Source organism: Phoxinus phoxinus (genome assembly GCF_949152265.1).
Source record: "Phoxinus phoxinus genome assembly, chromosome: 22".
Lineage (NCBI taxonomy): Eukaryota > Metazoa > Chordata > Actinopteri > Cypriniformes > Leuciscidae > Phoxinus > Phoxinus phoxinus.
In genome coordinates this window covers 4,388,647-4,413,893 of record NC_136897.1, presented here as the reverse complement: position 1 = coordinate 4,413,893, position 25,247 = coordinate 4,388,647, and the positions used below count along the sequence as shown (strand labels likewise).

Sequence of the window (25,247 nt, the reverse complement as noted above, 5' to 3'; positions counted from 1 at the left end):
GACAGAAACGTCTTTCACATGGAAACATTTGCTAACAATGGGAATTTGCATTCAGAGTTTACACCTTTTGAGGGCCGATGCCATTTGCCTGGAGAACCCACCCTCCTCTGTAGGCAAGTCAAAACTTTATTACCTTTTGGTTTACTTCTTTGGGGATGAGACTTTTGTGCCAGTAGCATTGAGAAATTTCAAATGATACCAAACATATATAATACTGTATGATAATTATTCACATTAAAGCCTATAGATTTTTTGGTGAAATTTGGTGATCTCAGCATAAGAGAGACAAGGAATGGGGGAAGAGATTGTGTCTCAAATTGAGATGCTAACTTCAAGTCAAGTCAAGTCACCTTTATTTATAGCGCTTTTTACAATACAAATTGTATCAAAGTAGCTTTACAGAGATAACAGGAAAATATTAAAACAAAGTTTGATTCTAGAAGAAAATTGCATCATCACCCACCTTAAGTAAGGCAGATCAATAATATTGTTAAATATTAAATGTCTCCGACTAAGCAAGCCAAAAGCCAAACAGTGGCAAGGAATCAAAACTCCATCAGGAGACAGAATGGAGAAAAAACCTTGGGTGAACCCAGGCTCAGTCGGGGGGCAGTTCTCCTCAGGGCAACGAACGAACAGTATAATATCATGATTTATAGGCAGCATTGGATCAGAACATTGAGTATTTATCCATTTCCATCTGGTTGGAGGTCGGAGTCATCACGCCGGTATGGAGACGGGTTTGTTGAGGATCAGTGCTGATGCTGTCGTGTCGATGAGGCCTTCACAGGGCTGATGAGGATGGGTCCAGGCGCAGGCCCACCATCTGATCTGGATCCGGCCCGGATCCGGCTAACTTCAGTGAACTTCACAAGAGAGAGTTCAAATGTTAATTTCCTTTGTTTTCTCAGAGAGTTGCCCTCTCTTCCAGTTCTTCCAGTCTGCCAATATCATGTTGTAAATGCCCATTTTTGAGTGGAAAGAACGCTGTTTTCGTGCCTGTATCTTTAAATGCAAATGAGCTCGTGTTTTGAATACTCTGCCAAAAACTAAAATATCTGTTTGGTTTTGATCATCTCTGTATTGCGGTCACTCTGGCGTGACATTGCAGTTGTTCATCATCATGACAGTTTATTATCTGCATGCGTTTTAGCCTGGCAAGCCAGACCTACATCAAGATGTTAGGCCTGGCAACTCACCATTGGGATGGCTCAATCCGAGGGGCGGGATAAACGATTGTCTTTCAAATTCCCTCTGCATGCAATAGGATAGCGCTAAAACCAACCAGAGCAACGAAGAAGGTGACGTAGTCAGAGAGGCAAAGATCCGGTCCGGCAAAACTCCGAACACTTCTTCCTTTTTTAAGAATGACTTTGTTCTTTGCTCTTTTCTCAAAGTAAAACTTAACTCCAAGTCCTCCAGAGTCGCGGCCAAAGCCAATTCAAAAGGCCGCTGTTCGCCAGCAGCAGCCATTCTTTGTTTTCAAGTGGCAGGGAACCGTCGCAACTCTGTCGTCATTATGTTAAGCCCGCCCCGCCTACTCTATACACGATGTGATTGGCCTGACCCAATTTAGGGTTTTCCAGCTCGAAAGTCAACGGAGAGTTGCTAGACTACCCTGGCTGCAAAATAAATTTTGCTGCCGCTAGAGTGCGTCTAGATTTCTTGGCTAGTTTTAAAGCTATCAGTCTAAACTTCTGATATATGGTTTTCTGAGCACACACCCGAAGCGTTACCGTGAGTATTATTGTGCTTAAACTGTCAAAAATACACAAAGTTCACACACAGTTATGCCTGTGAACATAAACAACAGGGAAAGAAATCGCATGTGTATATTAGGTCTGTGTATTAAAGTGAAAGCATTTCACTTTAAAAGCTGTTAATATGAATTAAACATCAAAAGAAAAACAGAAAATCACTCACTGCTCTTGATTGAATAACTTTAGTAGCTTTAAAGCTACAATATGTAAAATGTCTTAAATGTCTTTTTGGTCACTTTTAGACAGAAAATCTAAAGAAAATTATACATACAGAAAGATAATTTCACTCACCAAGCCTATCACTTGAAGCAAATATCTATCCCTTCTTAAATGTCCGCGCCAGCGAGCGCATTGGGCCGTTTAGTGAAACTGACGCATATCTGACACAAATCTTCATTATGAACCCTAATCATAAATACAGTGCATGTTCACAATAACAGTTTAAATAAATAAAATAATTATTTAAACTATGTTTTACTTCTGATATAAACATTTAGATTAAATATGCCATTCTCATTAATGGAGTTAAACAAACTGCATGAAATCATTACTGAGAAGTTACAAAAATGTTTATATTCATTAAATAGAAATATTTGTTGTGGATGTAATGCTTTTGAACACTTTTCCTCTAACATGCTGTGATTTGATGTTTTAACTATCATGATAATTGCAGATTGTGCAAATAATGCACAACAAGGTGTATCTGTTTCCATTAAAAATATATATCAATTAAAAATACTATTTGGCCAGTGGAGAAGATTGAGAAAAACTTTCTCTGAAATGTATTTTACACTATTTTATTATTTATTCAAAATCAAGGCAAGGATAGGCTACTAAATTATTTTTATTAATGTAGCCTAATGTGACGGCACATCCGTATTTAATATTTTTCTAATGTCTTGTACCATTAAACGTTATCACGTGGATGAATAATCATATGTAAATGATATGCAGATGAGGATATGCATAGTAAAACGTTGTAAGCTCATATATGGTTATTTCGGGGAGGAGACGCGTGTGCGCACAATCTTCCGCTGGGATTTATAAAGTGAATTCTGTGCAGGTTCTGGCGTACGCACGGTTTTATAAGTCTGAATATTTTTTTGCGTATGCCATTTTTGGCTTTCGGGTGCACATACTTTTCTAGTAAGGATCCTAAATGAGACCCCTGGGCTGGTGTGGTTACACGTGGTCTGCGGTTGTGAGGCCGGTTGGATGTACTGCCAAATTCTCTGAAACGCCTTTGGAGACGGCTTATGGTAGAGAAAATAACATTCAATTCACGGGCAACAGCTCTGGTGGACATTCCCGCAGTCAGCATGCCAATCGCACGCTCCCTCAAAACTTGCGACATCTGTGGCTGTATATAGTTGTGCTGTGTGATAGAACTGCACATTTTAGAGTGGCCTTTTATTGTGGCCAGCCTAAGGCACACCTGTGCAGTAATCATGCTGTCTAATCAGCATCTTGATATGCCACACCTGTGAGGATGGATTATCTCAGCAAAGGAGAAGTGCTCACTAACACAGATTTAGACATAGAAAGTCTTTGTCTTTTGGCAAAAACAAAAGTGTTGCGTTTTGTTCAGTATATATATATATATATATATATATATATATATACAGTATATATATGTTCAGTATATGTATATATATATATATATAGGCTATATGATAGAAAATATGTGATGTGATATGCTTGCCTTAATGTGGTCTACTGTATTTCAGTCATGATGCCTTTATTGACTGAGCAAAGGGAAAAAATGGAAGCTATGCATGAATTATTAATGTGGGCACAGTGAGCATATCCGTTATGTTTATGTGGTACAGTGTGCAAAAGAATCATTTAAATAGTTCTACACTTCCTGCAGAATGACTCGGCACATTCGCTGAAGAGCAAAGGAATACTATTAACTCACTTTTTAGAAGGCAAAGGCTTGATTTACATTGCTCTATGGTTTGGTTGTCAGACAACATGTTGAATAATCATCTTTTATGTCAATTTCTTAAATTGTTAATTAATAATTCATAAATTAAATTAGAATGAATAAATGTTTTTCACTGTGGCCGTGGCCTCCAAAGTAACATCTTTTGTCATTCTTTATTCAATTTGTGTATGTAATACTTAAATAATATCTTAAATGTGTTTCTTTGTAATTATGCATGTACATTTTGGAAAATATTATGTGATTGTTTTGTTTATCTTGTATGAAACAAATCCAATGAGAGAAGTTACGCTCATTAGATAAAGGGTAAGCATAAAAAGCAAAGGCTTCAGCCTACACATTTTTCAGTTATTATGTGTATTTTTTATTTATTATGGAAAATTGTCTGTGAGGGACTAAACAAATAAAAAAAATTTTTATTGAAAAATTGAAACAGACCTAGAACATGTTCAAACCCAAAACAAGCACAAGAACAGAACTAATCATTGCTATTTATGAATGGGTCATTGAATTATTAAAAAAAGAGAGATGTCTGCACTCTGAAGTGAAAGCTCCAGAAAATTATGATTACAACCAAATGCATTTGACCAGTCAGTTGGGAAATGTTGTGCTTGGTTGTAAAACTTGGTTGTTAAAAATGTTCTTGGAGATTTCAGTGAGCGGAGCGCACATCAATCTTTCATGTGTGTTTATCGCTCCTACAGCTGAGCCCAATTTGGACCCCGTCTAGTCCTCTGGCCTGGAAATGTCTTACATTCTCCCAGCATTTTCTATGCAAAAAATGAAATGCATTCATCCTTTTGCTTTTGACATTCACTGAAAAATGCCTCTTTCAGTTCTGTTAACATTATAAATGTAATGATTACACATAAAGCTGTTCATTTTCAATGCATTAATTCACATATCAAATGGAAACCGCCCGAGAAGTGCCTAGGTTGTGGCTGTGGGGGAGTGACTGACCGTATGGATGAATGATGAATAGATGATAGAGGATGAGATCAGGGGCTCGGGAGACTGGGAATGGGTTGGGCTGGGTGGAGCTCAGATGAACTGACCAGCTTCATGTATAAAAGCCTCTCAGTCTCACATCCTGCTGTGACTCAGCTTTGATCAAAACAACAGGCACACGGACCAGAAGAAAAGGAAGATAGTTTATCGTTCTATAAAGTACAAGGATTACAGGCAAAATCATGAGTCACTCCTCATATCGCACCTCTTATCAGCGCACTTTTGGGGCGCCTGCATCCTATAGCCCAGTGTCCAGTCGTGTAGGAGGCCGTTACATCTCCTCCTCCACACCCACCCGCTCTGTGGACTTCAGGAGCCGCTCCAGCGCTCCGGGCCCCCGGCTCTCTTATGATAAAGTGGACTTCTCTCTGGCAGAGGCCGTCAACCAGGAGTTCCTGACCACACGCAGCAACGAGAAGCGAGAACTGCAGGAACTCAACGATCGCTTCGCCAGCTTCATCGAGAAGGTGCGGTATCTGGAGCAGCAGAACTCGAAGCTGACTCTGGAGCTGGGTCAGTTTAAGGAGCAGCAGCAGGGGCCGTCGGGACGGGTCAATGAGCTGTGCCAGCAGGAGATGAGAGAGATGCGCAGACAGATGGAGCTCATGGGCAACGACCGAGACCAGATGCAGGTGGAGAGAGACAACCTGGCCGAAGATGTGGCCCTGCTCAAGCAGAGGTGTGTGTGAGGGCTGGTGGGGTGTGTGTGCATCTGTTTCTCGAAAACTTCTGACCTGTAATGTTTGACAGTGATTAGTGGAAGTGAATGGTTCACCCTAAAAAAATATTATTGCCATTATTTTCTCACCCTCATGTCATTCCTAATTTTTATGCAATTCTTTGGAATACAAAAGAAGTTAATGTTTATTGTATTGACAAAAAAAGTTCAAAATATATGTGTTTGGCTGAAGACAGAGAGTCATGCAGGTTTGGAACAACATGAGGATGACAGAATTTTCATTTTTAAAAGAAAATTGGACTGGGTGTTAAGTTAAGAGTTAAAGTTAAAAGTGGGAAAGATTGAGTGTCAAGTCAGTACTTTGAAAAGTGGAGGCAGACATTTCTAAGTGTGGGAGGATATTTTGAGCAGCTGATATTGAACTGATTTTATAATGATACCTGTTGTATCATGATTCTGAAGGATTAATAATATCAATGTATTCATTTGTTTGGATGCATTTGGTATATTATGGATATAAATTAGTAGGCTATATAGGCTACACTGTAAAAAAAAAAAAAAAAGTCTGAAAGAATATTTTTTTTTTCTTTTACCTATATTTTGCATTACGGATTGCATTGTCCTGTCAGAAAATTACCAGTTGCCCTTATTTTTTTTTTACAGTGAACTTTAAATCTGCTCAGGATGTCTCTAAATATGTTTACTTTGATACAGAGGAGTTTGTATAAAAGAAAAGACCTTTGCTTTGGAGAAAATCTGAAATGTGCAGATATCATTAGAGGTAATTAGGAATTAAGATTAGATCTTTTAAAATAACCGTATGTCTGTAGCCTAATGAAGTTCATGAAACATGGGCGTGGCAGCGAATGAAAGAGACAAAGAAACCGCTGCAGGGATCCTCCCATCATCATCTAGACTGCGGTTTACAATGTGTCTGATGGAAGAAGAGACATTTAAACAACTAATGCTTCATGGCAGCCTAATATTTTGTCTAAATCATGACAGACCCAATTTCATGCGTGTAGGCTACTGCAAAAACACAAAATACAGATGTGCCACTCATCACTGCTTAAAACTACTTTATTAAAGTTTATTAAAGTAGCCTACTATATTAAAGTAAGTCGCTTATTTCACACCGTGCGCGAATCTGCAGCTCACAGTAATAATGACAGCATCAGGTCCGCGATGTTCCGTCACGCCTCACAGGATTAATGTCACGCTGGGCGTTTTCCCCGAGGACAAAAGGTAAGTGTCTCTTCAAAAAACTCGGAGGAGAAAGTAAACCAACAATATTACAAAATATTAGGTAAAAGCAATATTTTGTTTTCGGTTTCGTTCAATAAATGAATCTAAGGCAATGTTTGTAGCCTACTTTCCCATGAAGAACACACTATCTGCCAGAAAAATCATGGTGGTTCGGTGCTGGAAAAATGTGACTGGTGTTCAGGATCTGTTTGTCAGGAGTCAGCTATAGGCCTACGAGACTTTTTAGCCAGCGGGTATTTCTGAAAATTGTGTAGGTCTAATAAATTTAAACGACTGTAATGCCCAATAGGCTACAATACTAATGTAATAACAAAAACACAGCTAGAACATAGACAACACTTGTAGTAGGTAAAAAATGATTTATACGATTGATCATATAGCATCAGGCTTATAAAATAATGTTTTTTAAATGATAATAAAAAATAAGATCTAAAAAAGATTTTAAAAGGTGTAAGGATGAACTTTCTAAGCATAGGCCACATTTTGTGCCAATATATTGTAAAAATTACTTTGAATTATTAAAGTATTGATTATGTTTAGTTTTCGACATTTGACTCTTAGGTCAGTACAAAATGTAAATGAGTAACAATGTGGGGCTGTAGTTGGGCACCTATGATATAAAGCAAGAGGGACTGTGTGATTTATTACTTACATGTAATTGCTGTCCTGTGGCAAAACATGAGGGCGAATGTGTTTTAGACCAAACATGGAATAGAGATTGAGTGTGACAAGGCGCACCAGTGAGAGGTGAGATATTTTGGTAATGAAACGATCGTGCCAGAAAAATGGCAGGAGATGTCATGTATTATGTATGGTTTCTCCGTATCAACTTGTGAGATTTTATTACATTTTATGCATGGCCATTAAAACAACCAAAACAACGAGCTTACAAAAACGCTATGAGTTGCACAGGCCTCCTAACACACCCGGGAGGGAGTAGGATCTCCACACTCGGGAGATGAATTGCAGACCGCGGTCAGACACTATGTCTTCCCAAAGGCTGTAATTGATAATTTAATGTAATTGTAATTGATTGCTGTCTCAATGGCAGTGGCGAGGCCCTTCAACGGCACTAAATGACAATCCGTGGAGAAACAATCCTCTACGTCTCGACAAGCACACAGGTGAACTCATCTGATGCCGTGTAATTGTGATGAAATCCATCCAGAGGTGTGATAGGGATGATGAGGAACGGGCAGAGGAAGGAGCTTTTCTGCTTGAAGATGTTATGGAGATTTGGATGGTAGTTTGGATGGGCTCCGCTGCCGCCACTGAGATTGTACCAGTCTATTTGGATGGGATTAGTTTAACATGGTGAGGTGGGGTAAAGTAATTATTACCAGAGCTTCTCAGTGATTATAGTCCCGTCCGATTGTGCAATCTTAGTTATCATTACGGACAATACCAGGAAAGGTTATGGTGACTTTTACCGTCTGTAAAAATGTCACGAAAAATTACCCCAGGTAATACTATCCCTTGCAAATAGACTTGCTGTAAATAACCCCTCACCCGGGTCCTTCTCGCCTCGCTCTGTGCGGGCCTCGAACCCGGGTCTCCGGCGTGGGAGTCAGGCGCTCTCCGTCATTTCCTGTTTAAAAGTAGTTTTCCGCTTTTTTTTTTTCAAGTATGGAGGCAATGGGACTCAAATGTTTTCCACATAGCATTCGGATCAAAAAGAAGGTCGAAAGTACTTGTTAGAGGCACGAAACACTTTTAGCGTTAGGTAAGTGCCTATTACCAACATAATCCAATCTGAATTGAATTACGTAATATCGTTCGACCGGACCTAACTGTTTTATATAAATATAGGTTATATGTGTTTTCACACATGACATCAGGAAGCAACGTAATACGCACATGACGACAGGAGTGATGGCGGTGCGTAAATCGAGTTACCCCTCCCACTTCTGCTAGTTTTACTGAGATATCTTATCCCGTGCGAATAGGGCTTAACACCTGAGGAAGAGGCATCGACTTGCATGATGAATGGGAGACTGCACAAGGATGGGAACACTGGTGAAGGCATCCTTTACTGTTTAAAGCCAGACGAGGCTTGGGTTTTCCAGGACAGAGACTTGGGTTTTGAATGCAGGAGGGAGGCGAGCGGAGCTTTATTATGGTGGATGGTAATTATTATATAGCTTAGACATTCCTCTGGTACATTTGTACCCCCCAGGACTCATATTATAGCAGAGAAAATGGATCAAAGGCTGCTGAAACTCACACTTCTCCATTTTGAGGAACAGACGATGCTCCCGCAGTCTTTGCCGGACCCGAAGTCAAGGAGAGCCATAACTATGAGAGGTATTGTAATGTAGGCACTGGCCACTAGCCGCGTTTCCATTAACCTTCAAATTGCGCAAATTGAAATTGCGAATTGAAAATATACGCCCAATGGAAACACGTCAATTTCGCAAAAACTCCCATTTATCGCAAAAAAGTTTTTACTCTCGCATGAGGTGGTTTTTCAGGCAATTCGAAAAAGAAATATTTAGCAAAACTGCAATGGAAACAGTTTTTGCACATTTACAGGTCACCTGACGTAGATGACGCGGTGTGTTTGGACAGAATACGAGACAGAGTACTTTATTAAATTCATAAAAAACAGAAGAATTACAGGAATACTGGATTCTAAACCTCAAAGAAACGCCACAATCAAGACCTCGAGGCAGAAATGAAGGAGAAACACCCAGAAACTCCTCATATGAGCCGCTCTCAAGTATAAGGGTCTTTCCTTACCATCAATGCTTGGATAACACACATACGTCTCCTTCGATTAATAATAATGGCCAGTGGCTGGAATCTACGCAAAGCTACCAACATCCGTCGCCATGATTTTTGGAATGACTTATCGCGAGAGGAAAAAAATTACGTTTTAGTGGCATAACATCGGTTAATGGAAACACCGTCATTTCGCAATAGTTTTTTGTCGACATAAGTGACTATTTTGTGCGCAAATCTGTAAGGGTATTCTGAGATGATATAGCCACCAGCTCCGCAGTACAGAGAAGGGGTTAACAGAGAAGTGCACAGGATCCTCTTCTGGTTCTGGAGAGTGATGTGTGCATTTGGGTGTTCATGAAGGCAGAGCTCGATGAAGCTGTTCAACCAGTTCCTCAATAGCATCGGTGAAAAGGATGTCCCTGTAATGATGTTGGTGTGGTCTTCTGTCACAGACGCATTGATTCACAGAAGATTATTTCAATAGCAGGGTTTATTGACAGTCGGGTATGAAGGAATATAGGAACATAGCCTGGAAATCCAGACCCAAATCCGAAAGATTAAAGGAACACTACACTTTTTTTGGAAATAGGCTCATTTTCCAACTTCTCTACAGTTTTTAACGTTTTTGAATCTATTCAGCCGATCTCCGGGTCTGGCGGTAGCACTTTTAGCGTAGCTTAGCATAGATCTTTGAATCATTATCCAATCCAATCCACTTTATTTATATAGCACCATTTAAATAAACACAAGGTTTCCAAAGTGCTGTACAACACAACAATAAAAAACACAATAGGCTAAAAATAATAAAATACAACAAGCACAATAAGATAAAAGTAATAAAAGTAATCATTAGACCATTAGCATCTCTCTCAAAAAAATGACCAAAGAGTTTAGATATTTTTCCTATTTAAAACTTGACTCTTCTGTAGTAACATCGTGTACTAAGACCGACGTAATAATCAAGGAACTTTGCTGCCGTACCATGGGTGCAGCAGGCGCAATGATATTACGCAGCGAATGAAAATAGGATAACTTGCTGGGGACTATTTTCAGGCGCAGCGTATTATCATTGCGCCTGCTGGTACGGCAGCAAAGTTTCTTCATTATTACGCAGGAATGAGAGTATAGTTCCTAGCCATATCAGCCTAGAAAATCGCAACTTATTATTTTCCGACGGTCTTAGTACATGATGTAACTACAGAAGAGTCAAGTTTTAAATAGGAAAAATATCGAAACTCTTTGGTAAATTTTTTGAGAGAGATGCTAATGGTCTAATCAGATTCAATGATCTATGCTAAGCTATGCTAAAAGTGCTACCGCCAGACCCGGAGATCGGCTGAATGAATTTGAAAATGGTAAAACTCAACAGTTTAACTCTAGGGGAGATGGAAAATGTGCCTATTTCCAAAAAAAGTGGAGTGTTCCTTTAAGGGTCTGGCATCGAGTAATGAAAATCCCCCAACTCGAGGGGCGGCACCAAGCATGCATTTGAAAATCTCACTGCACCCAATTGGATAACACTACGACCAATCACAAACGCTTAGCTAGCAGCGGAGCTAACTGGTAGATTAGACTCTTGCCGTATCCGGTCGGCAAAACAGCAAAAATGTCCTTCGTGCAAAGGAACGATTCGAGCGGCGTCTTCTGTTCCTCTTTTAGATAAAAAGCCAAGTTTAACTCGTTCATTGTAGCGACCAAAGCCGTTTCAAACAACTGGTGTTCATCCATAGCCATCTTGCAATGTTTGCTAATGACTTCGACGTCACGGCGCTGTCGTCATCTGTGGTTCTGCAGTTGGTTAGTATTGGTTTAACTCGTTTCACCTCTATATCAGATAACCCGATGTGATTGGTGCAGCTCGGCTACAAGGACATAGTTAATGAGCATCATTACTCGATGCTAGAGTGACTCGCTGAGCAAATTCAAATTTCCAGGGTAAGAGGAACACAGATGAGTAACAGATTCAATGTAACTGCCTTGTTCGCTGGAGAGTCAAGCCAAGTCAAGTCACCTTTATTTATATAGTTATTTTTACAGTACAGATTGTTTCAAAGCAGCTTTACAGTGATAACAGGAAAATAATGCAACCATGTTTGTTTTGGCTATACGGCAGATCTAGAAGAAAATAGTGTCACAGTCCAGCTTAAGTAAGTTCAGTGATGATTATATTTTGTTGTAAAACATTATTAATTTAGTTCATTTATCTATTAAGCTGCTCTTTAGAAAACAGTGATGTTGTCATCGTCCAGCTCAGTTCAGTTCTCATGTAATGGTGTCGATGCAGGCAGATCAATAATAGTGTTGAATATTAAGTGTCCCCAACTAAGCAAGCCAAAAGCCAAAGGCGACGGCGATGAGGAACCAAATCTCCATCAGGAGACAGAACAGAGGAAAAAACCTTGGGAGAGTCACACAAGGAACAACACAATGGGAGAGTACACAATTATTTAATTAAAGCCTCAACTTAAAGGGGCTTAATGTAGAATTCGGAAATCCTTGTTATTACACCGGTCTGGATATGTGAGACTATAGCTTGAATGAATCACATTTCTTTGGATTACTCTGTGACATTACAGTACCGAATGGCTCTTTCTGCAAATAACATTGTATAAGCATTCAATTCATGTCTCATTAAATGGAAGAGAGGCTCTTGGGAGTGTGCATAATCGTCACATCTTTTTGATTTTCCTGGCAAAAATGTCCCGAGTCTTCAGGCTTTCATAGACAGCCTAGGAAGTCGGGGAAGGTCTCTTCTTTTTAAGTTTCGTTACAAGCTGTTCACATATTGGCAATAAATAGAGATGAATACATAAGAATTCTTACATATAGCCCCTTTAACTCAAATTTATTTATAAGCACTTTCAAAACCATAAGGATGGACCAAAGTGTTGTACATGAATAGCACAGAGCTCTACAATTATTACAAACATAAAATAACACTAAATCAAAACAATCAAGTCATCCATTATGTAGAAAATCACTCATATTTCTCTAACCTAATCGAACGCCAAAAGCCAGATGAAATAAGTAAGTATTTAGATCACTTTTGAAAGTGTCCATACTTGATGAGGATCTTATAGTAAAGGGCAGGATCTGCAACAGCAAAGGCTTGATCTCCTCGACGCCTCAAAGACGACTGTGGGACAGTTAAACACTGTCTTTGAGTCTTTGAGATTGGTAGTAATATATTATGAAATGGATACAGCAGTAGTAGGACTCCCTCTACGTGTTTGGCCTATATAATATGATTAGCTGCCTATAAGAACATTTCTCCCAGCCGGTACTAATGTAATCTCAGTTGCTTTTAAGCTAATCAGTTTTTCGGTTCTCTGACTCTCTGCCAGGTTAGACTTCATATTTATATTACGACCTTCACATCAGGCATACAGTCTTCAAGGACGGTTTCTTTTGTCTCTTGAGGACTAAGGTTTGCTGCGGTCCGAACCTGAGCGCGGTTGTTCCTGGTGTTGAGCCGAATTTCGACCCCCTGCCAAAATAATAATTTGGTAATAGGGGGGTAATAACCCCGCAGCGTTGGTCTGGTTTCACACTCAACATGATTCTATCGAACCCTGGTGCGTTTGCGTGCATATTACGTCATCGCAAACGTGCACAGCGCATGAAAGAAAACAGAACGTGGGTCAATATATTGTGTTTTTGATTAATTTTGAGTTATTATGCGCAGCTGAGTGAACAACACAGGTTTACTGTGCATGTGTCGCATAGGGTGGCCTTCTGCTGCTTGCAAATTTGTTGCCCTGATTCCACGCGCTATGTGCGAATACACTGCAGACTCACTCTCGCTCGAATCTAAGGTAAATCATCAACACTATCATCCTATCAATCACTATCACGGTTCGGAAGCAACCAAACTCAGATCACCTTCTCCAGGTAGTCTCGGGTTCGGTACCCCAGTGCGCACCCGGGTCCGCATGACAGCGTTCACATTAGCTATTTTTCATGTGAACCGTGCCCTGTTCTGAACTAAACTGCCCGTGTGAAAGCACCCTAAGAGTGGTGCAGGTCTTAAGTCACTTTGTTGGCCAAAATTTGGCCAATTAACATCACACTGGTTCCCTCGGCAAAAACCCAATAGGATTTTTCCATAGGCTTTTGGATTATCACTAAAAACAAGCTCTGTGATCAACAAAAGTTTATAATACTTGCACGTTTTATCCATCAAGATAATTATCACAGAAGAACACAACTTTTATGAATTTTGAATCCTAAATCCATTCGCCAGAATTAAAAAGCTAAAGGTAGGCTATAAACGAACTACACCACGGTCCCACGACTTCAACGTCACCATCACTAAGCTCCAGACTCTTTCAGTTGTTATCTGAAAACATTTTCCCAGAACGTTTTAGAGTTAGAATAGTTTATAAGAGCAATATTATAAGCATAACGAGGTTGTGAAAGCGGACTGAGGACCTGTTCAGCGTGATGACGTTTAATCTCCCAGACAGCCTATAGTCCCATTTAGCCACTTTTTAACAACCACATTTTTCAAGACACGTAACAGCTTTTTAAAAAAAATCACAAGTGGTGTAATTCTGATGTATTTTATGTCGTAGAATAAAACGTGAAAATGTCTTGAGCTTGTGTTCATCACCACAGACCTTATTTCAGCCATTCAAAAAACCCTTCTTCTGGACTTTGGGACGATGGAACCGGAAGTGCTAAAATGCTAACTCGCTTCCGTATTTAAGCCTACAAAGTGATGTCATACCTGTACCACTGCGTGGTACGACTCGGCTCGGCTCGCTTTACTTTGGCTCGGTTTGCTTTTCCACTGCAATTTCGTACCGCTTCAAAGTAGGTGGGATTATATGGAGCTTATAATATGACAAAATTATTTTAATTGTGTAAATTTGAATTATTGACAAGTGTAATCTAACTGTACGTTCACACCGCCGGCGGCAAGAGCGTCAAATTGGCCGGAAGCCATTCATTTTCAATGAGAGCCGGTGGCGAGCTCTGGCGAGGGTGGCGCGGCGCGTCTTGGACGGCAAGAGCGGCGAGAAGAGTTGAAATTTGTCAACTTTATGGTAATAAGCTATGACGCGGTTCGGCGGCAACCAATCGGAATGTAGAAGTCCTCCGCCTGAGAGGATACCAGAGAACACAATCCTGTAAACTTTGGTTCCGACCACATTAGTTCCTAAGCAAAATGGAGGAAAAGTTAATTATTTCTGTTGCGGGTTTCCCGTTATTGTACGACGTGCCCCTGTTTACATACAGGGACATTAATAAAAAGAACAACGAATGGAAAAAGGTGTATGAAATTGTTGGTGTTTTGTTACTTTCACATTTAAAAGATTTTAATAGGTTAACTTATACCCTACGTGTGGCCAGTATGCACAAAATAGGATACTGATGTATGTTCAGTTCTTATTTGCTTTGCTGCTCCTTTAAATAAAGTTTTTAAAAAAATCACGCATTCTAAAATCTACGTCAGCGCGCCAGAGAGTCCCCGAATCTCACGGCGTCGATGGCAGGGCGGCGAGAGCGAATTTTGCCGCTCTCGCCGGTGGCGGTGTGAACGTACAGTAACAAAATTGGAATTTTAAATAGTTCTGAATTTGATTTCTTTAAACGAATATTAAACAATTTAAATTTAATTTTACAGCTGTTTTTTTTGTTCTGAATTCTTAGACTGCAAATATACAGTAAAAAAAAAAAATACAGATTCAAGGTTTCAAGATGAAGAAGGAATTCGGAACTTCAAATTCAGTTTTCTAAAATTCCAAACGCGGAAAATTCAGATCGTACAGAAAGTAGGTCACAGGTCATCCACAGGGAAGAGTAGAGGATCTCAGAAAAGTCGGAGCATTTTGGGCTCTGGTTTAAGTAAGCCGTACCGAACCGTACAATGCAGTGGAAAAGCGTCATTAGTCAGAAATTTTAATGCATAGCTAAAGACTTCAGAGAATATCACAAAACACAAATACTCACCCAACACAATATCAAATGAAAGATAGATTACAAGATAAAAAATTAAAAAAAAGTGAGTGATTCTGACAGCACACTAATGTATAAGTTGATGTTCTGTTACTCCCAAAAGGAAAAGGTTTTTATTATTATTATTATTGAAGTGTACTTATATTTTCTCTTAATTGTTTGCAGGTTAAATGAGGAGATGCAGAAAAGACAGGAAGCTGAAAATAACCTGACTCTCTTTCGTAAGGTAAAGCGATAATGGAAAGTATATCTTTACAATATGCACTTCTACTGAATGCAATCTCTGAGCTTTATTGTTTTCATACAGTCATTATCATACAGTGGGTATAAAAAGTCTACACACCTTTCACAATGTCTATCTTTGGGCTTCGCTCGCGAGAGAAAAAAAAAGAAAATTCTGTCATCATTTACTTTTTATGTTTCACAGAAGAAAGAACATCATACGTTTTGGATAGACACAAGTATATGATGACAGAATTTTCAAAAGGCGATGATATAATAAACATATAATAGTGCTGCTACTAATGTTTACATTGTTAATAATATCTAGAACCAGATATGAACAGTAATGGCAACACTTTATTTTAGAGTTAAATTCTTACTATTAACTAGTTACTTATTAGCATGCATATTATTAGGATATTGGCTGTTTATTAGTACTTATGAGGCATATATTGATGCCTTATTCTGCATTAACTGACTGTTAATAATAAGCAGTAAATTAGGAGTTTATTGAGGCAAAAGTCGTAGTTAAAGGATTAGTTCACTTTCAAATAAAAAATTTCCTGATAATTTACTCATCCAAGATGTCCATGTCGAAAAGAAAAGGTTTTTGAGGATAACATTCCAGGATTTTTCTCCATATAATGGACTTCTATGGCAACCAACGGTTTGAAGGTCCAAATGTCCGTCTCAATCATAGGTCTCAATGCAGCTTCAAAGTCTCGACACAATCCCAGCCGAGACATAAGGGTCTTATCCAGCAAAACTGTAATTTTCTAAAAAAAAATCAAATTATTTACTTTTTTAACCATCTCTGAGATGCGCCACCAATATACTGAGATGTATTACGTCATCACGTTGGAAAGGTCACGCGTCACGTCATCTATCTAAGTTATTTATCTGTGTACTTCGGTTCAAAAAGGCAGGGAAGGGTGAAAAACTCCATCTCATTTTCTCCTCCAACTTCAAAATTGGCCAACATCTTTGTTTTAATTTTTTTTTTTCGTGACCTTTCCAACGTGATAACGTGATGACGTAATGCATCTCAGAGATGGTACAAGACTGGCATTTGTGGTTAAAAAGTATATAATATTTTTTTTTTTATGTCGAAAATGACCGATCGTTGTGGGATCGACTAGGATCGTGTAGAGCAGTGGTTCCCAACCAAGTGGTTCCCAAGCAGTGTTTTTTTTGTCTGAGACCCCCTTTTTCCCAAGAAAATATTTTATTCACATTTAATGATATTATCGCTCTTGTAAGGTTGCAGCAAGGAAGACAAAATATGTTGTTTTCAAACAAACAGTACCATAACCAGATATGTTTATGCACAAATGATAGCCTATAATATGGAAAATACAATAACAAAAACATCAGTAGGCCCTTTGTAATTTAAAAACGTAAGCCTAGGAGTAGCCTAACTGGCCCTATTTGAAATGCAATAACAAAAATATTCACACTGGTGTTTAGGTTAAAAAGAAAGAAAGAATATAGGCTATTACTAAATAACTGCTATCTGGGACCTCAATACTTGCATGTTATTTGTGAGGCTTTATCAATGTGAGGCTTTATTTTTTGACGCTTTTGGCGCTACATCGAGCGATAATACACTTGCGTTTATTAACAGAATAATGCGTCATTCGGAAGAACATTGTAGCCGGAACTACTTCTCTCTCTGTACGTCTATGACGAGTCACGCGCTAGGCTACTCCGCCGTGGCCGATCCGAACCAGTGTAAAATAGTCCCAATGTAAACACTTATTATAGGAGTACGTACCATAGTGGCTCAGGATAAGACAAAAACACGGATTGGAAAATGGATTCATGATGAAATCGCTCATTATATAATTTTTTAAAAATTTTGAACAGAACAAAGTTAAGGACTTTTATTTAATGCTCATTGCTCAAAACTTTTCAAAATATGACGCGACCCCCCACAGAGCTCGCTGAGGCCCCCTTGTGGGCCGCGACCCCCCTGTTGGGAACCGATGGTGTCGAGACTTTGAAGCTGCATTGAGACGGACATTTGAACCTTCTTTGAACATTTGAATGGTTGGTTGCCATTGAAGTCCATTATATGGAGAAATGTTTTCATCAAAAACCTTAATTTCTTTTCGACTGAAGAAAGAAAGACATGGACATCTTGGATGACATGGGGGTGAGTAAATGATCAGGACATTTTTATTTGAAAGTGAACTGATGCTTTAATAGGGAGGATGTGTTCCCCATGCTAAAGTCTGACTGTGTGTGTTTATGAAGGATGTGGATAGTGCTACTCTTGCCCGTCTGGAACTGGAGCGGAAGATTGAATCTCTGATGGACGAGATTGAGTTCCTCAAGAAGATGCATGATGAGGTGAGACAAATAGATAATTAATGAATGATGAATTAGAGAACCTGCCTGCTTTAATTGATGATATGCTTAAATGAAACTTATATTTGTCACATGCTTTCTGTTACCAATGCATTTACTATCGAAAATAAGATAAATTCAGTTTGTAAGATAGTCTATTCATAGTTTTCATGTGACATCACGCCCTTATTGTTAGTGACATCACTAAGCCTAGAATTTACATAAACCCCGCCTCCTGAACACGATTCATAGATTATCATGACAGAATATGCTAATCAATGACTAGAAGATAACTACACATCAACTACATAAATTCATCAACTAACCATTCAGAAATGTCCTGTTGCTTCTACATGTTGTCACTTCTTCTTGAGTCTCTCCATTATTGTCTGACTCCGGTTTGAACATAAAAGACTAAGGCCACATTTACACATAGCCGGGTATTTAGAAAAACAAATATTTCCCCCCCTCCGTTTTCAATAATAACATCGTGCACACAACCCGCATAAATACGCCGTCGAGCGCCATCATAACTATGCTAAACCTATGGGCGGCAGTGTAGGGAGAAGGATAAAGCCATGCAAGCCAATCAGAATCCTCAGAATCGACAAGAGAGAACCTAAAACCCCGTTTCTCCCAGTTGACACGACAACATATAACCGGCGTTTTCAGAAATCTCCACTTTGGCCGGAGTTTTTAGAAATAATCGTTTTCTGGGATAAAAACGGCGTTTTCGTGTAAATGACAGGCCAAAACGCAGAGAAATATCTGCGTTTTCCCATCGTGTAAACGGGGCCTAGAAGTTTCCAGTGCATGTGTGTGTGAGGTAAAAGGACACAAGCTGTTGAAGCTCCGCCCCCTGTGCCGGGAGCAGCAGCTCATTTGCATTTAAAGGAACAGACACAAAATGGTGTGTTTTTGCTCACCTCAAAAAGTGACGATTTTAACATGCTATATAAACATATCTGTGGGGTATTTTGAGCTAAAACTTCACATACACACTCTTGGGACATTAAAGACTTATTTTACATCTTGTGAAAAGGGCATTATACCCCCCCTTTAATGGGGAAATACTGAAATCTCAAAAAGATTTGAAATCTTTGTTTCAATAACAAATGAGTAATATATATAAGTGGTATCATGGTAACATTGTTTCTAACTCTCAAGTAGCAAACACACAAAACGCCCCTGCATATAGTACAAGTCAGTTTCATTTTATGAAGTAAAAGAAAGAAAAGCACAAGTTTATTCTTCAAGTATAGCCTACTTTAAAAGTGTACTTTTAAAGGGTTAGTTCACCGGAAAAATAAAAATTCTGTCATTAATTTTTCACCCTCATGTCCTTCCAAACCCGTAAGACTTCAGAACACAAATGAAGATCTTTTTGATGAAATCTGAGAGATTTCTGTCCCTCCATTGACAGCTACGCAACTACCCCTTTAACACTTCAAAAAGTTCATAAAGAGATCGTAAAACTAATCCATATGAATTGAGCGGCTTAATAAAAAAAATTCTGAAGAGACACGATCGCTGTATAAGAGGAACAGATTTAATTTAGGCTTTTATTCATTTTATTCTCTCAAATTTCATTACAACATCTTCATTTGTGTCTTAAAGATTTGGAACGACATGAGAGTGAATAAATGATGACAACTTTTTTGTAGATTACAATATTATATAGGCCCTACTATACTATATAGATTACTTTTTTTCTTGAAGTCTCTTAATGAACCTGGAATGTTCTTTAAAATGTAATTCTAAGTCTCTGTTTAAGACCTGAGAGAAATAAATGTACAAACATTTAAATAATTGCATGTATTTTTTTTAAACATGTAGGAAATTCAGGATGTGCACGTGAGCGTTCAGAACCAGCAGCTGAAGATGGAGGTGATGGAGACGACGTCCAGCCGGCCTGATCTGACCGCAGCGCTGCGAGACATCAGAGCTCAGTACGAGACCATCGCCTCCAAGAACATGCATGAGTCTGAGGACTGGTACAAGTCCAAGGTGAGTGTGTGTGTGTGTGTTCTACTGATGACTGCACAATACTGCAATACATACTGACCGTCTTCATGTGTTTTCTCTGTTAGTTTGCAGACCTGACCGATTCAGCCAAGCGCAACGCGGAGGCAATGAGACAAGCTAAACAAGAGACCAATGACCTGAGGAGGCAAATTCAAGCCCAGAACTACGACATTGATTCTCTCAAGAACACTGTACATATGAAAAGTGTCATGTGTATTTCTGTACTCATAGTGTAGTTCAAGGCCGTAACCACGTCTTGAACATTGCATGTAAACGTACTCACTGTGAAAACTAAAGCGTTCGTCTTCTGTGAACAGTAAGGCCCGCCTTTGATCTGATTGGCCATTTCAATCATTTTGACATTGACATAAGCACAGTTAGATTTCACAGTTAGAAATGTAACTTTTTGCCGATTTTTAATTATGACTGTGGTGGTTACTGCCCTGTTATAGTTAGCTTTATATAAAAACAATATGGGCCCTATTTTAGCGATCTGAAACGCAAGTATCAAATGCGAAACGCAAGTAACTTTGTGGGCGGATCCCGGGCGCTGTTGTTGCTATTATACCGGCGGGATAAACGACTCTTGCGCCCGACGCAAATCTAAAAGGGATTGGTCTGAAGTCGCTTCATTACTCATAGGTGTGGTTTGGGCGTAACGTGCAATAAACCAATCAGAGCGTCCTCTCACATTCCCTTTAAGAGCCGGCGCGCTTGTTCCATGGCGGATTGCTATTATAACGGCGGGTTTGCCGGCGCACGCGACTTACATGATGGTAACGGTGATTTCAGTCTTCAGACTTTAGTTTCCTGGTTCTTGACGGATAACACACTTTGTCAGATGTCCTTATATACCGATGTGTCTCGCCACTATTGATCAAACAGGTTTGATCCGTCGTCATTACTACAATTAGCCTGAATAGTTTGGGTAAATGTGCTAGATTTACGCCTATTTTTTTCATATTTTCATGGACACCACAATGATTTCCCTCGTGTGGTAATATTTTTCCTTGTAATTATGTATGGTTTGCAAAAATATTAACTGTTAACTGTGTAGATGAGAGAAGCAAAGTGTGTGTGTGTTGTGCACACGCTACATTATGGCCAAGCATGCGCCCTTAAAATAGCATCTGAATAACGCGGCACTGACTTTAGACGAGGTTTCTCCTGGTCAGTGGCGGAGTTGTTTTCTGAATCTGCAAAATATCACCAGGGAACGTTTGCGCCGGATCACGCCTCCTCTTTTCGCTGAACCGCCCAGAGCGCAAGTTCATTCCCTAATTTACCGACGTGCGTCTGTGGAGGGAAAAGTCCGCTGTGCGCGGGTGCAGAATAGGAATGATACATGCGTCAGTGTACTAAGTCAATTGCGCTGGGTGTAAGATAGGGCCCATATAAGTCTTTGGGACTCCCTTATTTAGATGCATAATTGCGTGTGTTTGTGATGGCAGAATGAGGCTCTATCGAGGCAGATGAGAGAAATGGAAGAGCAGTTCGCCGGAGAGGCTGGAAACTATCAAGATAATGTGGGGCGTCTAGAAGAGGAGATCCAGCGCCTGAAGGAGGAGATGTCACGCCATCTGCGGGAATACCAGGATCTGCTCAACGTCAAGATGGCCCTGGACATCGAGATCGCCACCTACAGGAAACTTCTGGAGGGAGAGGAAAACCGGTAGGAGTGACGCCATTCAACAGTTCTGCATGTTTTACTCCTGGTAACTGATGACCTTTGTGCTTCGTCTTTCAGAATTGCGGTTCCTATCATGAAAATGCCTTCAATGAGTGGACAGTTCAGTGGTGGTGAGTCTATCATAGCTTATAAACGAATGACCCGGAGTGTTCATTAGGGGCCAAGAACCGAAGGTGCGTAGGTGCACCTATTGTACTCGTTGGCGTTCTTATTATTTTTTGGTTTCTTCTTCTTCCGCTCTGGGAGTCTATGGCAGCACATCGAACCGCTTGCAGGATAGTTATGAAGTTTGGCACACAGAGAGAGAACAGTCTCAGCTGTCATCATAGCAAATTTGGAGTCTCTAACTCAAAAATATTATTTTTTCCTCTTATTCCTTGGCTACATTTTTTTTAATTCCTTTTGCCATTTAGAATTTTCCGATTTTCTCAGAAATTGAACCAGATCATCTTCAGACCATGCAGACAAAAAGTTAAGGAATTCATGTCGATTTGTCAAACCGTTTTTCAAAAAACATGCAAATTCTACGTAGCGCTTGCAACAATAGACATAAGGCTGTATCTCCTCGAAGCTTTATTGTATTCCGACCAAACTTGGTCCATGTCATCACGCATGACCTGAGGATACATGCTGCTTTTCGGCACAGCGCCACCTACTGGTCCGGAGATACAAAAATTTTTTTCCAATGTTTGTCCAAAAATCATAAAAGTGGCGTCATGCCTAGTCGAATGATATACATTTTTTCCCATATCGGCCTACACATTCCCACCTTACTCTGACCACACCACACCACATCAATTTGGTCACAACGCCACCTATTGGTCGAAAGTGGTAAACCATTTAATCTTTTCTATTGACTGTATTTATGATTTTTCAGGGATTTTGCCTAAACTCATCTTAATATGCCTTTAATTGCTCATTGCTGCAGTTGGTATATATACAGTACAGTATATATAATACAGTATATATTGATGCCATAGAATAACCATTTTTGGTTCCTCAAAGAACCTGTTAGTGGAAAGTTCACATTTTTCCACTGTAGAGAAACTTTGTATTTGAAAGTTTCTACGCTATAAAGAAAAAGTTGCTGCCTTACATTTTTAAGGACAATCAACTTGGATGTTTAAGTCATTTAACTTAAAAATGACATTGGACTGACTTGATAAAAATTTGTTGAATCTTGTGTAACTTAAAAAAACTGATGAGTTAAAGTAATGTAAAAACACGTTGTCATAACTTATTGAACATATCATTTTTTACAGTGAATGGATGTCAAAGGTTTTTTATGGAACCATCAATGCTAATACAATTATGATTACTGAATTGTAATGTCTTGTAATTTGAAAATTAGTAACGAACTGCAGTTTATAAGTAATCTAGCCAGCACTGACCACAACTTTGAAGTTTCAAAAAAGCAAATAAAGGCAGCATAAAAGTAATTCATGCGACTCTACTCGTTTAATCCCAGAATTCAATCGATGAAAATCTACTACTTTTCACTAAAAATCATGATGTGATTTATTACGATCCCAATGTCAAGCTTCAGAAGACAATTGTTTCCAGGTCTCTACTCAAAACATATCATAACCATTTCCAAAACACATTCATGATTCATCTGTGTCAACATTTTGAAATTATTTCTACTACTAAATCATAAGTTGTTTTACTCCACCTTTGCTTCATATTTGCTGTGTGATGTCTTTGAACAGATTATGGTCAGTTTTCTGATACTGGACCTGGAAAGAAAGTCCTAATCAAGACTGTGGAGATTCGTGATGGAGAGGTGAGGAACTCCATCAGCAGATCTAGTGATCTAGCAGATCTATTCTACAACAATAAAAGAGACTATTTCATATTATTCGCATTTTACTTAAAGGAACACTCCACTTTTTTTGGAAATAGGCTCATTTTCCAACTCCCCTAGAGTTAAACTGTTGAGTTTTACCGTTTTCGAATCCATTCAGCCGATCTCCGGGTCTGGCGGCAGCACTTTTAGCATAGCTTAGCATAGATCATTGAATCTGATTAGACCGTTAGCATCTCTCTCAAAAAAATGACCAAAGAGTTTCAATATTTTTGAATATTTTTCAATAATATCATTGCGCTGCTGGTACGGCAGCAGTTCCTTGATTATTACGCAGGAATGAGAGTATAGTTCAGAGTCATATCGGCCTAGAAAATCACAACTTTTTATTTTCCGTCAGTCTTAGTCTATGATGTAACTACAGAAGAGTCTACAGAGATTTAAATAGGAAAAATATCGAAACTCTTTGGTAATTTTTTTGAGAGAGATGCTAACGGTCTAATCAGATTCAATGATCTATGCTAAGCTATGCTAAAAGTGCCACCGCCAGACCCGGAGATCGGCTGAATGGATTAGAAAACGGTAAAACTCAACAGTTTAACTCTAGGGGAGTTGGAAAATGAGCCTATTTCCAATAAAAGTGGAGTGTTCCTTTAAGTTCTGTTTAATGTTACATCTCTCTACATTAAATGGTATTAAATGTTTTTGTTTTGTTTGTTAAATGTATATTTGCAGCAACATAGTGTCGGCCCACATCTGGAATCCACACGTAGCAGATGTGGGCCGACACTGTTGCGTTCTGGGAAATATCTGGTTGATTATTTTGCTCATTGCTCAGGTGGTGAAAGAATCTACAAAGGAAAAGAACCGAGATGAGAAGAAAGATTCACACGGTCAAGGAGATTAGAGCGTCTAGATAAAAAGAGAAATGCTTGAGTAATTGATTGTCTGTTGCAATTTTAAAGGGACTCTAGGAGTAAAATTTAGAGTGATGCTTGTAGTGTAGTGAATAATCAGCAAATGTTTGACTCAGTATTGTGTATATGATGGTGCTATTAACATATATGTGCATAACATGACTGCCTTATCTGAATAAATCATGTGTGTGTGTGTGCAGACTTAAAGTCACTAACTCTAGATATCCAACAAACATCAGAAACAATATTTCAGAAGTTTACATGTCAATATACTCCTCAAATAAAAGAATGTAATGTGAATGTAAACAGATTTGGTTTGTTGTCTATAATGGAGGGTTTGAGCATGAGATTTGACCCGTGATACAAAGCACAAATAAAATGTGCTTGTCTTCATAATTCATTTTGAACTTGACATTTTTGAATAGGCCTTGTAAAAGAAAACTAGCCATTGTTTGCCTTTAACCAATAAAACCTTTAACAAATCATTTGGTTTTGAATTACACTTTACTTTGATGGTCCACTTTAGATTGACACTCTACTAACTATAATTAACTTAACTATTTCAACTAACTCTCAGAATATTAGGTTTCGGGTTCAGGTTAGTAGAATAAGTTGACACTTGAAAAGTTACTTAGTCAGTAGAGCATCTGTTGAGGAGTATCAAAATAAAGCGTCAGCAGATATTAATCTCAGTCTATTAACTCAAATGACTGCTAGTTGACAAATGTTGTTGCAAAGTTACATGTAGTTAGTGGAATATCTAAAGTGGACCATCCAAATAAAGTGTAACCTGAATTCCTGTTTTAATATAGCATATGAGAGGTGTAAATGTTCGATTGTACCTCAACATAGTGAACGGCACAATTTACCCCCCTGTGGCTCAACTTACCCCTCATT

At 39.0% G+C, this 25,247-nt stretch overlaps 1 protein-coding gene across 1 annotated transcript; it reads left to right on the top strand.

Annotated features, from left to right (window-relative positions):
- The first annotated feature begins 4,800 nt into the window (after positions 1-4,800).
- prph (peripherin) lies at positions 4,801-24,834 on the top strand. Its single transcript, XM_079598216.1, has 9 exons — positions 4,801-5,392; positions 15,509-15,569; positions 17,822-17,917; positions 19,751-19,921; positions 20,005-20,130; positions 21,391-21,611; positions 21,687-21,739; positions 23,339-23,412; positions 24,272-24,834. The coding sequence occupies exons 1-9, from the start codon at positions 4,896-4,898 to the stop codon at positions 24,338-24,340; spliced, it is 1,368 nt and encodes a 455-aa protein (XP_079454342.1). The 5' UTR covers positions 4,801-4,895; the 3' UTR covers positions 24,341-24,834.
- Positions 24,835-25,247: the final 413 nt, after the last annotated feature.